General features: G+C 32.4%; 1 protein-coding gene across 1 annotated transcript; it reads right to left on the reverse strand.

Moving 5' to 3' along the window:
* Nucleotides 1-5271: 5271 nt before the first annotated feature.
* Nucleotides 5272-16234, reverse strand: LOC134717530 (uncharacterized). The gene is made up of 9 exons (XM_063580020.1): nucleotides 15816-16234; nucleotides 14210-14328; nucleotides 13160-13414; nucleotides 11504-11641; nucleotides 10289-10688; nucleotides 9151-9321; nucleotides 8228-8312; nucleotides 7684-7815; nucleotides 5272-6192 (listed from the first exon to the last, which is right to left on the reverse strand). Exons 1-9 carry the CDS (start codon nucleotides 16166-16168, stop codon nucleotides 5272-5274), a joined length of 2574 nt encoding a protein of 857 aa, XP_063436090.1. The 5' UTR covers nucleotides 16169-16234.
* Nucleotides 16235-17520: the final 1286 nt, after the last annotated feature.

The raw sequence follows: 17520 nt of genomic DNA on the forward strand, positions 1-17520 counted from the left end.
GTTTTAATTTTGCAAGAGTTTATGTTCTATGCTGAATGAACTTATAGTGACCTGCAGTGCAAGTACCGTTCAATTGAGTTTAGTTATATATCTTGTGTGTCTGTCTCTGAATTAGGTTTTCTGCATTTGTTATGTACTACACATTCATAATACATTGTTATGACTACTTTGTGTATATTTGATATGGAAATTTTGACCAGACTATGACTTTTTGACTCTTGACCTATGCATAGTGGATGTATCCCTTGGTATGATTACCTTGACTTCAAGTCAGAAGTTTTTACTTGTTTTGTTAGTCTTGTATAATTACAAGCCCAGTTTAATGTTTTGGAGCTTGAACTAGTACACAGTTTGCTATCTGAAGCCCGCCTCACTGCGACGGATTTTCTCGCCTTGTTGAAGACCCATTGGTGGCCTTCGACAACTTTCTGTCCTTTTGTCATGTTACCGTATGTTTTACACATTCCACATACCACATTTCCATTCTCAACTTTAAAGAATGTTTGGTTCAAAGGAAAACTGAATCATTTAATGTCCGTGAAAAATTAGAGAACATTTACTGCTTCAGAAGCATCATGTGCTACCAGTTGTAATAGATAATGCAAAATATTTCAATCATTTTACCTAAGATATCATTGGACATGTAGATTTAGATAGTCTGTTCTTATATCTTCAAAATTCACAAAGACGTAATACGCATATCAATAAACTGAAGTCAGTGCAAATAAACTTTAAAGTACACTTAGACAGAGAGCGCAATCTAGTGAAACACTTTGTTATGCTTTTCACATGCAACTTAAAATATTACTTTTGGTTGCTAAATTGCACCGAGATCCTGAAAAAGTATACAAGTCAATTCTATTAGAAGTAGAGTTGAATGGAAGTTATTAGCTGTTTACTGAAATAAAGGTAGACTATGTCTATTTGCCACATATGCCCTAGTTTTTAAAAAAAATCATTAGCAAACTTCCACATATAGATACAGGATTCATACAGTTTTGACCCATTTGTAACCATACACACTGTGTATTTGTTTTAACACATTTGGTTGAGGCCAACTAACGTCAGAGATTGGAAACAACATATTTAGCATTTTTCCTATCTTAAGGCTCTGTGTTGAACATTTGTATCATTGGTATACGTACCACATTTTCTTACGACTAGTTTGAAGCTAGCCCTTACATTTAATAACTCATGAACAGTAAATAAGCTGTTTATTGAAGTAAATGTAGAATATATCTATGGGCACCGATGCTCCTGATGGTAAAAAAAAAACACGAGTAAATTCCACATAAAGATGACCGTGTTGTGACCATTGTGTATTATTTCAAACCATTTGGTTGAGGTACACGAATCTGATCATGAGTACATCACTACATGTGACAAAAAATCTATTAGTTCCTATTTGTTCCATATGTTATTATTACCTGAATAACAGTATATAACAATAAAGATTAGTAACCAAGGAATCTCATAATACCAATGATGGGAGATGTAATTAATTGTTTTAACATAAATCAAAAAAGAAGGTTAAATTTCAAACCGGAAATGTTACATTCCATCATCGTAGGTATATTGAAGGCTCTGTGTCAAATACGTTTGTGAATAATGAACAGCGTTTTATGAAAATACATAAATAAACTGACACAAGAATGGCCACTTGAAGTACAACAGTCGTATTCTTTCGTTGAGTTAAGTCAGAATGTATCGTCAAAAAAACTAATCATGTTCATAACAGCGGTGTTAAATAGAACGTTGGGAAAAAAGGTCCAAATACTCTGTATGTATGTGCCAGGAGTCTGTACTTCAGTGTTTATCGTTTGTTTATGTTTATGGGACTGACGGACGAGGGTAACACTGTATGCCAATTCCGCTACGGGCCAACACAGAAGTGCCGATTGTGTTAGTGATACTCATCACACGAACGCTGTTATTAACACACTCACAATTTTATCATGAAAATATTCAATCTTAATTTTTCTTTTATATTTTGGGCAAATGATCATATGCATGCCTTTCACAGGGTCCCTATGAGTGCCAAATTTGACAAAGGAGTAGGTTCAGTAAGACCCCTTTTTGACCCCAAAATATAGCAATTTTACAAAATCGTGAAAATGTCATCTTTAAGTTATTTACTGGAATGAAGAATTCTTCTACTACATAAATATGGGCTGTTTTTGACAATACAATGCCCATATATCGGGTACTTGCATCATCAAGCCATGCTAAATTACTGAAATCTTCACAATTTTAGTATTTTAGTTACAATTTAGACGGTTTCCGTCTTAAGGTAGAGAAGGACACTGACGACCAAAAAAATCTAGCCAATGAAATTTCTTAAATTTCCCATATATTGTTCATTGGGGTGTACCTAACAAAATATCAAAATTTGAGAATAGGTTTCCAGGCTATTTTTAGAAATATTTTTTGAAAAAGTTACCTCCCTTTGCAGTCCTAAAAATGTCATTATTTAGCCTGTTTAAGCTATAAAGGTTCCTTCCAAAACCGGCATATATAATTTTTTTTTAACTTTTTCTCTGAACATTATGATAAATGAATATTTTAAAATATTTTAGACAAAATTTATTTTAAATTTTTTTTTTTTTTTCAAAATGGCTACCCTTTTTTGCAATATGCCTGTAACCGTCTTGTGTACAATTTTGCCAAAAAAATATTGTAAAAGTAAAAAAAAAAAAAATTGTGTCAATGAATTTTTTTTTTAAATTGGAATATAAAATACTTTGTATCCATGCTACAAGTCATAAAAAAATAAAGATATGCTTCCAGGGAAAATAAAAAGTTACGGGGGTAGAATGACACCCTGTCACACACCCTTTTATGCAGATTTCATGAAAAATGTCAAAATTTTCATTATTTTTTTTTAAATATCTTAACTAAAGGTGGGATTGTTTCTTTAATGATCATTGGTTTTGCAGCTTCCATGTCTTTGCAATACTTTTTTATCCTTTCAATTAACCTTCTTTATGCTGAGAGGAGGTTGCATCAGTTTTGAATATTCAGGAAGTTGACAGTTGACCTATGAGCATAAACATCATTTTCATGGTTAATAATCCTTGATGAAAAAAAAAAATCTTTCATACAATAAGTATTCATAACTATTTATCATACCTTGTTTTTTTCACCTCATGTGAAAAGGATTGTCCTACTAATTAATATATATAATTACAGTGTATTATGTGTTTTTCGTGATGTTTTAATTTTAAATTGTATGATTTTTGATATTCTCATGCTCTTGTTTATTGGTTTTGTTGAGTGGTCACTGCTTGGAAATACCTAGATCTTTTAATTGACTGTTGATGTTTATTTTACAAATACACCTAAACATATAGACTATTTGGTAAGGGCTTTGCTCATTGTTGAAGGCCATACGGTGACTTATAGTTGTAAATTTCTGTGTCATTATGGTCTCTTGTGGAGATATGTCTCATTGGTAATCATACATCTTTCTTTTTTTATATGAATAGTGTAATGTTTGATCTGAATGATTGCTGTGAAAGTCTTGGAAGTGCAAAAATCAACATACACATAAATCACTGTTCATGATTTTAATGATGTAGCAAAAAAGAAAATATATATGTAAAATAAATTTTATTTCACATCATATTTTTTTTGTAATTACCATCCACATTTATAAATGTAAACAAAACTCAAGAGCAGACATTTTACAGACAACAATTGATTTTGATCTAGACGGACCATGTCTCAATAATATAAAACAAACAACTGTATTATTTATCAAAATATTATGATAATATAACATCAATTTCCAATACATATCCAGAATGAGAATGTGGATGACTCTTGTAAAAGGACTCACTAGAACATTTGTCCAATTTCATGAAAACTGCATTCTCTGAAAATATATTTGTGAGTGACTTGGTCCAGTTTATTAACCAATAAATTCCTGTAAAAAAGTGTTTAATCCTTAATATTATTCTTTAATTTTGGCAAAAAAACAAAAAAAAATCCACACTCGTTATCACCATAATAGGGTAATACATGTAGTATATTTGTGTCATTGAATTGGCCAGGCACATAAATTAATTTGTTGGTTCATGCAAAAATATGTACTCCATGTCACTAAAAGTCTTATTATGATCATCAAAGGAATTTTTTGTGTTTGTATTCAAATAAATAGTTTTAACATTGAGTCAGATTATGTTACATGTACTCTAGCCTCATTGATTACAAATAGAAGTTTGGTTAACGTCCTCTATCGAGAAATAAACAACTTCATGAACAACTACTGGAGGTCCTTTCAACCAATTTTATAAAAGTATTCTCTATTATCATGATTATGCAAATCATATAAGAAGTATGATAATATAATATCAACATATATATATCCATGTCATTCAGAATGTGGATTAAACTTGCAAAAGTGTTTAGTCTCAAAAATAAATATGGGGCAGATTCAGTTTCCAAGGGACTCACTGAAACGTTTGTCCAATTTCATGAAAACTGCAATCTTTAAAAAAACATATTCCATTAAAACTTCATATAAAACAATTGTTTTGCCCATAGATCAGATTGCTACAACAAATCTTTAAAAAAAAATGTGGAAAAAATGGTGGGGTGGGGATGGGGCAAGATGGTAAAGCATTGGAACTGACAATATTGTTACTTTTATAAGACCTTATGAGTCCCCCTCATTTCTGATTTATGGCCTAGCCTAATGCTTATTATGTTGGTTTATGTATATAAATTAAAGTTATCTCCCCTTTATTAAGAATCAGTTGATAACTTTGATAACTATGGACTTATATTGTTACAATAGCACCTACTTTTGTATAAAAGTTCATAATGATCTGATGAAAAATTGGTCAATCAAAATAAAAATCTATATGAGAAATAATCCGTCAGGCTTCAGGAAGTTATCCACCATTATTGACTAAATGGAAAATATTTATTCTGACAGGAAAATACTTTACTTGTTGTGAATTATTTTTTTTCACTCTGTCGAGGCAAACTTGATTTATTGTACAGAAAAGGAAACTGTGACAGACATACAGACAGAGTAATTATTAAACGATGCTGCAATTTTATAACAAATCCCTAATTCTTATATATATTTTAAGTGTGATTACTCTTTGGTTACTCAAAATTTAGTAAAAACTTCACTTTAATCATAATCAACTATTATCAAGGGTTGTTTCAAAAGATTAGATTTTTAGATAGGCATAACCAGTTTTTCTATAGAATTATAGCATATAAATATGAAATTTATGAGTCTTTAACCACATTTACAGTCTATTCCTCTTTTTCAGAAAAAAACTTCTTGAATACATTTGCTGTTTTCCCTTTCAAACCATGTTCCTGCATGATGGATTTTACGCCATCGTCATTGTTTCTTTTGTAAGCAAGTTCCAGGTGATGAAGGTTGAGACCTGTGCAGGACAGTTTCCTTGCAGTGTCTTTAGAAATAATCTTTTTAACAATGACACTAGAAAAACCCTCTACAATTGACAAATAATTAAATGGAAATAAATCCTTTCCAGAACATGTCTGTTTCAGCTTCAGATGGAACAGTTTGTATAAACTTCTAACATCCTCCTCAGAATTATGAGCATCATAAACAATCTCCAGAAACTTTTGAACTAATGTTTGCTGCTTATAATTTAGAACATCAGCTTTTGGTATTTCACGTTTTGCAATTTTCAAAGTGTCAATGCATCCATAAATTAGGTCATCAAAAGAACTCAGCAGATTAAACTCGTGCAACAAATTTCTTAGTACAGGAACATCATATGAATGGATGTTATGACCAACAAGCACAGGACGAGATTTTTTTTGTATCATTTCAATTAGTTGAAGTAAGGCTGTTCTAATACAAACACTTTCAACTGGAACACCATGGCAATACATTTGGTTTCTTTCAAAAGAGAAAGTAATACCGGTAACATCACTGGCCTTTGATGAAATAGATTGTCGTGGAGACACATACAGATTTAGCATGTTTGTCCCATCATATGCTGATATTTGTGTAATATCAGAGGTTCTTGATAACCCAGTTGTTTCTAAATCAAAAACAACATAATTGTCTATGCCTTCCAAAGAATATTTTGTTGGAATTTTTTCAATGTCTCTTACCGACACATTTTCTTCAATTTGTGGTTGATATGTTTCTCCTTCTATAACAGCTGCCTTAATTTGTTGAAAGGTTTTCTTATTCTAGAAAAAGACAAAAAGAACATATTTTTTGTTTTTGTTTATACCTGGTTGTATTGTTACATGTACTTTGTAAAATAAATGGGTTATAACTCTTAATAACCATATCATTCTTTTCAACTTTCATCATCTTGTTTTCTATTTTTTGGCAAAATTGCAATTTCTATTGTCTTTGTCAATTTATATTATAGTTTACCCTTTTTACAATTTAACAAAATTCACGTAAGTTTCACCATGTCCCTGTGCTTATATATTTTAAAGTTATGGTGTTATCATTATTGAGATAACTTCTCTTATAGAATAGAATGGAATATATTTATTTTCCAAATTAGGGCCCCAGGAGGGCATATGATACAGACAATATTATTATAAACAATAACATATGCAATACACACACAATAAAAGATATATAACAAGTGTTATAAAAATAATAAAATAAAATAATATACCACAGAAAATACACTCAACAAAATAGTAGCAATGTATTATTATTCAATGAATACTATGTTGAAATTGACTCAAGTGCATATTTATATATGCCACATCATGCTTTCAATTGTACAACAGTTGATATACTCAATTTTAAAGACACACACCACCTATTCTTAGCCCTCTTTCCTATCCACATTGAAATTATCACTTCAAAACATTTTGTGGAAGCGAGATCGATATACCTGTATTTATACAGCAGAGGGTACTGCACTGATAAATAAAAATTTTGATGACCTAATAAGGCACTTCATATCTGAGAAACAGGCTAAATATGTCTCCAATTTTAGAATTCAATCATATATGTATGTATTATTAACAAGTGAAACTGAGAGCTACTGCTCACTGATGATTCCCCTGCTGCAAGTGGATAATATTAATAGTGTAAATATATGCAAGTGTTCGGGAAACAGGAAGTTGTTGAGTGATGAATCTGAAAACGCATCACACGGTATAGTTGACTTATATAAATCCTGAAACCAAATTTCAGAAATCCTTGTTTTGTAGATCCTGAGAAAAATGTGATGAAAATTTTCAACTTGGCTATCATGTGTAAAATCATACAAGTGTTCGGTCAACAGGAAGTTGACAAGTGATCAATCTGAAAACGCATCACAAGGTAAAGCTGACTTAGATAAACCCTGAAACCAAATTTCAGAAATCCTTGTATTGTAGTTCCTGAGAAAAATGCGACGAAAAATAATCATGGGAACGGACGGACTGACTGACTGACAGATTGACGGAAGGACAGACCGAGGGTAAACAGTATACCCCCCCCCCCTTTTTTAAAGCAGGGGTATACAAATTATAAATAATTTGCAGTGAGGTGAGAATTTTGTCCGTGTTGAGGCTTTAGTGTAACTTTGGGATGAAGAATCGCAATAAAAGAGCTGTTCCTTCGCTTTGTGTGTCTTTTGTTGTAAATGTACTTGATATCCCATATCCTTTGTTTTTTATTTATATGGCTGTCATTAATTTGACTAATTATATGCCATGAAGTTTTACCTTTCTTTTAAATCTGTCACGTTTGAAAAGAACTGAGGAGCTATTCTTCTTTTGCCAGAGTCTCTTTCTGTCAATCCTCTGTCCAACTCTTACAGAGATTGTGCCTGGTGACAACAATGCTTTCTTGTTAACCTAAAACAAGGTAAACTAGTGAGAAATGTTTTAGATGACAAAAAACATAACCATCCCCTTAAATTCTATATTTAACCTTTAGATCGGGTCGCATGAAGGTCAACCACACACTGCTTTATATTCAAACAATTAAAAACCAAATTAACATCATTTACCAGGGTATGTGTGGACAAACATTGCTAAGAAAAAGTTGATTAAAAAAATACAATAACTTCCAATTTGAAATTGATCACCTTTGTAAGGTCATTCACCTTTGCATCAAATTTGGCAAAAATCACTGTATCAGTTTTTAAATTATTGTTGAGAAACCTAAATTGACAGGTCACAACCATTATACTATGTTTATGTTACATGGGGTAAGATGAAAGAGGAAATACACATTATTTATAATATATAAGCTGTAACACAATACCTTGTTAACCCAGGTATAACCTTCATTCTTCTGAAGAACTGCAGCTGAAACTCTTGCTTTTAATGAGCTGGTTCCACCATATGATCTACAAAAAGAAATTTCACAAATTTCAGTCATTTTAAAGTTAATATTGTAAAGCAGCTGTCAGAAATTTAAACTAGCTAAAACAAGTGAAACTGCGAGCTACTACTCACTGATGATACCACCACTGCAAGTGGATAATTTTAATAGTGTAAAAATATGCAAGTGTTCGGTAAACAGGAAGTTGTTAAGTGATGAATCTGGAAACGCCTCACACAGTATAGCAGACTTGTATAAAACCTATAACTAAATTTCAGAAATCCTTGTATTGTAGCTCCTAAGTAAAATGTAACGAAAAATATTCATGGGTCTGACAGACAGACGGACAGACAAACTGATGGACAGACAGAGTTCAAACAGTATACCCCCTTTTTTCAAAGCGGAGGGGGGGTATAATAATTATTATAAAACTTTTCAGAGGGAATAACTCTTCAAATATTTTTGAAATGTATACTTTTGTTTCATAAGATCTCATATCAGTTTTTGAATTTTTAAATTATATCTTTTGAGGTTTTGGAGTTTGCCACCTGCCATTCCCTGCCCCCTAATATCACAATTTAATTTAATAAAATGAAACTTAAGTTTATATTTAACTGTTTGCACTGTTGGTTATTTTTTGTTTATACAATGCTATCAAAATGAAGGATTGTTTTACATTTGATCATAGTTTAAAAATAGAATTCTGCTAATTTAGATAAAAAATTCTTAAATAGTCAATTTTCATTTGAAGGACAAACAGCAATCATCTCCCTTCAAAAATGAAAGACCTCTATTCTTTATTGCTATGTTTGTTTGGCTGGATGTTACTGAAAGGTTATAATCAATTTTTTTTAGTTACTGACCTATTTTTTGGAGCCTTGCTTGCCACTATATTGTTGAAATTTTCATTGCTCTGTGTTGAGCCTAAATCTACAAGTTGGCTTGATCTTTTCTTGTAATTTTCTGTCATTGTCTCTAATTGCTTACGCAGGTTTTCATTTGACAATGGTTCACCTTTTGGGAGATGTTTATATCTGAAATGATAAAAAAGAAAATAGTTGAAATGTCATACATTTATATGTATGTTGATTTATGGCAATGTTTCAAATAGATCTAAACTGTACAATTTTATTTACCACTTAGTTACATAGTTGAATATTCCTTAAGCTGCTGAACTGTGTGTTATTCATTATGAATTGTAATGCATTTTTTTATAACAAGGATTTTGATTGGACAACCTCACCTTTTCCTCAGGGGGTTAAACTGATGAAGAACCTGTTGGATGAAGTTTTTTGCACTGTGCAGCAGATAACATTTCAAAATTATAAAATATATAAATTTCTTTAAAAATAAAGAGTAAATGTGCATAACAAAAACTGTGTTGTATTTGAATATTTGGTCTTCAATTTTTACATGTATGTTACCGGAAAACTAATTTTGTGATAATAATATCACGGATGGAATAGTCCATTAGCAAGTATACTAGTATATTCAAATACAACACAATTGTTGTTTAATTCCAGGAAAAATTGTTCTTCAAGAAATCTTTACAAGTCATTTTATTGTCTGTAAATTATTTAGGAGGTCCTAGTTAATGATGCTATACCATAAGTTATCTAAGTTCATATCTGTAGTAAGGATATTTTAACACCCTGAGGCAGAGCCGAAGGGTGTACAGGGTACTAAAGGGTGTGGGGGGGGGGGGGGGCATAGTATTTTCTGGAACAGCCCTAACCTGAAAACAACGGTTTTTTTTCATTATTTAAAAAAAAATTATTGGAATTTTATTTGCTTTATAGAATGAGAGGATGTACTTGTTTTATTGTATATTGTTTTTTTCTGCAGTTTTATGACAAAATTGGTTGTCAGCATTTGAAATAGCAATATGAGAACAGCTCCCAAACTTAAATTTTGTTCTGACATAATATCACTCATAATAAAAACATTTAAAAGACTTTCTTTTATATGTATAACATCCTTTAAATTTAGTTAAATTTAAACCTGTAAGTTTCTGGTTGCTTGGAATATGTGCACCAATCCCCAGAACAGCCTGAATGGTCTCCAAATAGGTGAGGAACTATACTGTCTAATCTTTCACAAAGATCATTCTCCTTTGACTGGTTTGAACTTATGGCATACATATAACATCTAAGTATGTATGGAATGACTCCTTTCCCCTTCAGCTCTTTGTACTTATTTGCTGCTGCATACAGTTGTTTCGACAGATTTTTCTTGACATGGTTTTTATCGTCTCTTTTTTTTATGTTTGCAAACTTTTGCTTTAGCCTGGATGATGTTGTAGAGTCATTGTCTGCGTGAATTATGCCGACTGTGCACCCTCTGTTGTCCATCCTAGTAACCATTGATAAAGCCATGTCAGGCTCCATGGCTTTACTTGATCCTGTAACAAAAAAGGACATTGTAAATACTACAATTACTTACATAAGAACTATTTAAGATGACTGAAACATATTTCATCTCCCTTTTTTTACAAGTAACTTAAAAAATTATATAGTTGTTTGACATTATGACTGTGGCAGATCCAGGGTGTTTGAACCCCACTTATTTTTTTAGACGATGAATGCATTTGAATGGGGACATATAGTTGGAACCCCTCCCCCCCTTTGCCCTGGGTTGGGAATCCCCCCAACCCCTTTTTAAAATGGCTGGATCTGCCCCTGTTGGGATATGGTCAACATACATACTTGGTTTGTGAGCGCATAGCCATAAGGCGGTGTTATGACTATGCAACCATAAACTAAATATCATTGTCCTTTTTTCAATGAAAAAAAAAAGTTGGGTTTTTTGTAACTGTTATAATTAAAACTAGACTCATTCAGATGAAACTTTGTGGGCCTGCTGTGAATTATGAGTGGAAAATATTTTGTATCTTTACCATTATGGACATTAATTGTCAACTAAAACCAATGTATGAAATCATAATGATTCTCCAGATATATAGGGGACAAAAGTTGTTAGAGGCGGGCATACTATAGGACAATTGCCATTTTGAGTGTTCGCTATAAAAAATTGTCTGTAGGTGCTAGTCATGGTCACACCTTGTGATATTCTTATTGTTGTTGGAATGATGAATTTGCATAAACTAAAACAGATCCTGGATAAGGAGACCTTCTCACAGAAATCTGGATTAACCTAAATCATCGTTATTGGATTTTGCTTGAAAAAGACATTTAAAAAAAAATGTTGTTTGTGTACCATGCCAATTACTGTTGCATTGATGATTTGGAACTGTTTCCTTTCTTCCCAAATGATGCTGGCATATACTGCATAGTTTACTTCTTACATCATAGTCTAGAACTTTACCAGTCTTTACACCAACTAGACTGGAATGTCCTACAAAAATACAAAGTCCATGTCATTCTTATGCACATTAGAAAAGGTTAAAAACAGTTTCTGATAATTATATTCAAAAATGAAAATACATGAATAATGTCTGAAATTTTACTCCCACGTCATATGCATTGTCCCTTTACGCCAACATTTTACACCTCGCTAAAATATTGGTCATAAGGGCCAAGTTCCGGCCAACCCATGGTAAAATCTTGATATATTGAACTAATTGAAGCCCCATGAATTATTTCTTTAAAAAATATATGACACAGATGTAAATATGAGTTTTGCTTAGCTTTTTTGGCTGTTGAGCCGTAAGTTGCAAATAAACCTAAAAATTCCAATATAGCGGGTACATCTGACATCTGTTTCTGTTAGAATATCAAAATCTAACTTATTACCAAAGTTCATTGAAATAAAATAGTTGCTGAGAATTGGACCTTAAATTAGGCTGTTAGTTTTCTGGTTTGAATTGTTTTACACTGTCATTTCTTGACCATTTGTGGACTATGTTGTATGGGATTTGCTCATTGTTGAAGGCTGCACAGTGACCTATAGTTGTTAATTTCTTTGTGATTTGTCTCTTGTGGAGAGTTGTCTCATTTGCAATCATACCACATCTTCTTTTTAATACTTAACAGAAACAGATTCCTGTAGGATAGAATGGCCTATATTTTAGTGAACCCAAATGTACAGTTCTACTAGTTATTCCTATGGAAAATCTTTTGAACAAGTATATTGGTCTACCATGTAAAGTAGTTTGAATATGACCCTAAACAAAAAAACTTAACCATGATCGTGAGGAAAGGAAACATATATACAGAGGGACAGTGGTAAACCTATATGTACCAATTATTTTCATAGTTGAAACCTAAATAGTTATTTTGGACAAGTTTATTGATGTGTAAAGGTGACAGTATATAAATAACACATAGCTGAGAGGGTGATAGAGCAGATTGGTACCCCGAGAAAACATTGTCTGACAATGCTTTTTCAAGGGGTACCAATCTGCTCTATCACCCTCTCAGCTATGTGTTATTTAATTTATTATACTGAACGTCCTACCGTTTTTGTCTTTTAAAAGAATTTTCTATGACGTCACGTACATAACAACGTTACGAGTATTAGACATAAACAACAAGATGTTTTTATTTTTATTTTGACAGTTAAATAATAAAATTTGATCCAAAACATACTTAAGCATTGTATTGAACTACTTGATGTAAATTCAATCCATTGTTTTTTAAATTGTCGATTTTTTATTGGTTTAGACGAGAGGGTAACATTCAAAAAAATTGTCACCCTCTCAGCTATGTGATAGAGTAGAATGACACCCTCGTATTAGCCAATCAAAATATGGCATTTTAACGTGAAGTATAATAAAATTAATTATCACACATGTTTTACATCATTTCCTTCCGACTTGATTCAGTTTCTAAGCAACTCAGAAGCATTTACACATCAATAAACTCCTCAATTGCTATTTCTACATGTATAATATTGCTGATGTTGACTTGATACCTGTGTTACTGTTATATTGCCAACCAGAGCCTCTTGTTTGCCAACCAGCGTCAAAACTGCATTCTAATTCATCACTTGGAGAAATAGCTTTTTCTTCTGCACTAGCAGTTATGCAGGAATCAGATGCCTCATCAATAAGTGACAATGCTATGCATTTCTCCTTCTTTTTCAGTGTCTTAGGATCAGGTGGGGGTATGTTACATGTGCTGAGAAAATTCACAACATGATCAGGACCCATTCCAGAGTGCATCATTGCTGAAATCATTATAATTTACTATAATTATTAATTTTTACTACCTACATGTACATACTGCATATACATATCTTTATCAATCAAATCAATTACAAATCAATAAAAGAGCAGGTGACAATTGATAGCGCTATTACCTACTTGTAACTCAATACCATAATTCATTATGACTTTTTTAATGTTCAAGCAGAATTACAAAGAAAAAAAAACTTCCTTACTTAAAATCAATTTAAGCCCATACATAAAATAAATTATTGGTTGCTGTTTACTAACTAGTCATGCTAGTGAGGTTATGAAGATAGGATTTTCTTTTCTGAAAGATGCCAAATATCCTCTGAGTTAAAAAATAGTGTTCTAAAAATAGAATAAAAAATGTTGTCCTGGGAAAGATGAAATATTTTTCTTAGTTTTACGTTAGGCAAGTTTTTAATAAGAAAGAACAATATATCATATGTACAGCCACTGCAGTGATTTGTAATAGCTACACTGTAAGCTTTATTCAATTCAATTCAATAGTTTATTCGAAATAGCACAATAGAGGCGGCCGCGTGATCCAAATACAGACAATTGTAAATATAATAAAGATGCATGTAACAACAAGTCATAAGTCAATTTGATGCTTTATAGACATGTTAGAAATCATTGGTGTAAGTAACACTGTAAATAAAAAATAAGACTACACAGTACCAAAATTTCAACACCTATTACCCTTTTTATGGGTTTGAAAGAAACTACTTTAGAAACATTTACATGTCAGAATGATAAATGAAGTACAAAATATTAAAGCTTTTTGCACTTACCAAGAGCGACTTTTGAGTTAATATCAAATGCTCCTTTCTCATTCCGCTTGCCTGTAGATACCAGTTTCATACCAGAGCATATCTGACATGCCACCTCCAAAAGACTACCTAAGCCGTACCTGTAAGATAAAAATTTGATATAGTTATTATAATGAACAGTAGCTTACATCATTTTGGTTTATCGGGAGGCCAAACTTAAAATATATGTTGTTTCCCCTTTCAGACAAAAAATATATTTACAGGGACTGGGTAGGTGCATACATGTATACAATAATGTACCTGAAGGTTCATGTAGGAAAAATAACTTATGTTGTATTTATGAAGGGAAGTTTACCAAAATGTCAAGAAATTTACATTTTTATTATCTACATGTATCATAGTCTATCAATAGACTTGAAAGAAAAGAACTATTTCTATTAAGAATGTCAAAACAAAATATTTTGAGTAGGGTCTGTAGGGACATTTTTGTTGGGTAGTTATATATATAGGTTGCATTATATAAGGGAAGAGGAAAGAAACAAAATTTTATTTATATATGATGTGGTATGATTTCCAGTAAAACAACCATCTACACAAATCTCAACAAGAGACCAAATGATGCAGAATTTAACAACTACAGGATATTAGGTCAGCCAGGGCCTACAAAAAATGAGTAAAACCCATATAGCATAGAAAAATTAAGAAATAATTACAGTGGAGTCCCCGGTGTCCGCGCGGTCCGTGATATCGCGCATTAGCTGATTTTGTCATATCAACACAGTAACACAAACAAAATCGTTCTTGTTATTGTTTTAGCCTTCCGAAGGGATGAAAAAGAACAAAATTGATAAGTTCAAGAGTTAAATAATAACTGCAATCCTGTGATTTGCCATATTTGGCCATTTTCCATTTAAAAAATACATCATAAGATAAAATTTGTTTTATTTAAGTCAAACTTGTATCAGATTGAAATAATTTTTTCTCTGCATCCTTGGCAGTGTATTTGATTCAAACTCAGCTATATTTCGTAGTATAAAATCTTCCCTTTATTTAAAATAAGCTATTTTTGGAAGGCATGCACGAACTCACTGGACATTGGAGAAACTCTCAGAACAGGGGTTTCCCTAATTTTAGACACACATTACACAAAATCTAGAGAATGAAAACATGCAAACAGAAGATTTTATGAAATAAAAGTATGTTATGAATTTCTTCACACAATATTATCCAATTATTAGTTTTATCAGTTGAATGAAGTAAATTCGTAAGTCTTGGGTGCACGGATACACCGGACTGCACTGTACATGAATTATTTCATGACATGCTCTATGCTCATTTTAACATGGGTAGGCATTATATTTGTTAATATCTTAATACTGAGGGTTAGCTATATAACATGCCAGGAACTGAGGAATGTTTCAAATCTAACTTGATTTTTCATAGCTTGCCTTAGTCCAAATAATTATGTATTTCCTACAAAGTACAAGGGTTTAGATTGAGAGAAAAATTGTAATGATTTCTGACAGCAGGACATATTTGAAGGTGAATTGCAATCATATTCCTACAAACTTCACATGGTTTACATAGTTTTGTAAAAAATGAAGGGGTGCTGAAAATTATTGTTTACCTCATTTCACCAACTATATCCTTCAGATGGAGTGGGGTGTTGCATCTGTTGCAGAAGAGTTGTTCCGCTAGAACTTCCAACTCAACAACCCTCCTGCCTTCATTCCATGAGATGTTTTTACTCTGTCCGATATCAGTTGAAACCGTAACATTCGAGGCAATGTTTTCAACTAATACCGGTGTCTGTTCTTTTGTCGGTTCCGATGGCATTTCTCCCCTCGAACCGTATTCATGGTCTCCCCATTGAATCAAATTACCACTCTCATTTAAAGAGTCCATCCTTGTGGATTTTTTAAATCTGTCTTTCCTAATAAACCGACCGCGAACACGAAGGCGGTCGCGGTCGTCTGCCATTTTGTTGTTTATCTTGTCTACGGATTGCGTAAAAAAAGAATCGGAACCGATTTTAATTACGCAAAATGCACGTGCTATAATAGGTCATGTGATACCCGTCCGTCTCTACCTTAAATGAAAGTGGCCGCATTCGTGTTCATTCATAATATTGAAATGGAAGTTGTATTTGATGATAATACATGTACATTACATACATAAAAGTTGAGGATGAACATGGATGCGGCCACTTTCAGTTTTGACAAAAACATCTGAAAAGAGACGTTTGTTTGGCATATTGATAGATTTTCCCTATTTTAGCTTGAATCGGAGCGATTTTAGTTTTCAGTTAAAATCTTTCACATAAAGTAATTGAATCATTTGAAATAGACACTCAAGTGTTTAGAAAGTGTCCACAATCTTTCGTTAGATGAACTTGAAATTTGGGCCCTTACCGGCTTAAATTGATCATTACTTAATTTCTCTTTATATGTCTTTTTAAATTCTGTTTTAAACAAAACTATCTGTTACATATACTTCACATGTATTTCTATCAACTCTGACACTATTTAGAGCTAATTAAATAAATTTCAGTCGAATTTGAAAATAAATGTTTAATAAAATATCTATGCAAGTCGTCAAGCGGCTAGATGCACATATCTTTGGCGAATTGAATATCATATTCGTCTGTGTCGGTGTATACACGAAAAGGTATAAATTACCTTTTGATCAAGTATTGGCCTATACATGTACTTTGACTTTTCGCTATAAACATCATTTTCGCTCAATTGGAATGCCTTGTGATTATACAGTATTTTCAGCCAATCAAAAGTTTAGATTGTTTTGAAACATACATGTAATTGTATCATGTAATTTTTGGCTATTGATGTTATTATTAAAAAATAAAAGACATCTTCAACAGCTTTTGACATTTCAACTCTAAGATACTCGTCCTTTTTTTTTTTTTTTTTTGGCAGACCCATATACACTAGTAGCACGATTTCAGTCTAAAACGGTCATTTTGGTCTGATCACATCTTGATTGACTGGATTTACCGCTAGAAGAAATCGTCGAGACTTTTTAGACCGTTCAGACTCCGTTACGATCGATAGCCGCATCAGGTAAATCAGTTCGTTAAGGCATGTCCAGACGGAAAAGACTGAATCGTCTAGCGGGCTGTTTAGACCCGTTAAGACAGTGTCAGACCAAAACAGACCATGGATACAAAATTACGTTCAAAATTTTCAGACCCTGTTTAGATCCGTTCAGTATACCGGTTTTGATACCACGAGTTGCGCCCCTTCTACTCGATAACGCATTTTAGATTAATATGTGTATATTTATTTTAATATTACAATTTGAAGTATATTTTGGTT

The sequence above is a fragment of the Mytilus trossulus genome, chromosome 5, assembly GCF_036588685.1.
Source record: "Mytilus trossulus isolate FHL-02 chromosome 5, PNRI_Mtr1.1.1.hap1, whole genome shotgun sequence".
NCBI lineage: Eukaryota > Metazoa > Mollusca > Bivalvia > Mytilida > Mytilidae > Mytilus > Mytilus trossulus.

Bases quoted from the DNA above. Each gene is read 5' to 3' on its own strand.
- LOC134717530 (XM_063580020.1), bottom strand. From the start codon at position 16,168: ATGGCAGACGACCGCGACCGCCTTCGTGTTCGCGGTCGGTTTATTAGG. The intron at 11,642-13,159 runs GTATCAAGTCAA...GTATTTTTGTAG, and splicing joins GCAATATAACAGTAACACAG to GACATTCCAGTCTAGTTGGT. The intron at 8,313-9,150 runs GTCAGTAACTAA...TTCTTTTTGTAG, and splicing joins AGCAAGGCTCCAAAAAATAG to ATCATATGGTGGAACCAGCT.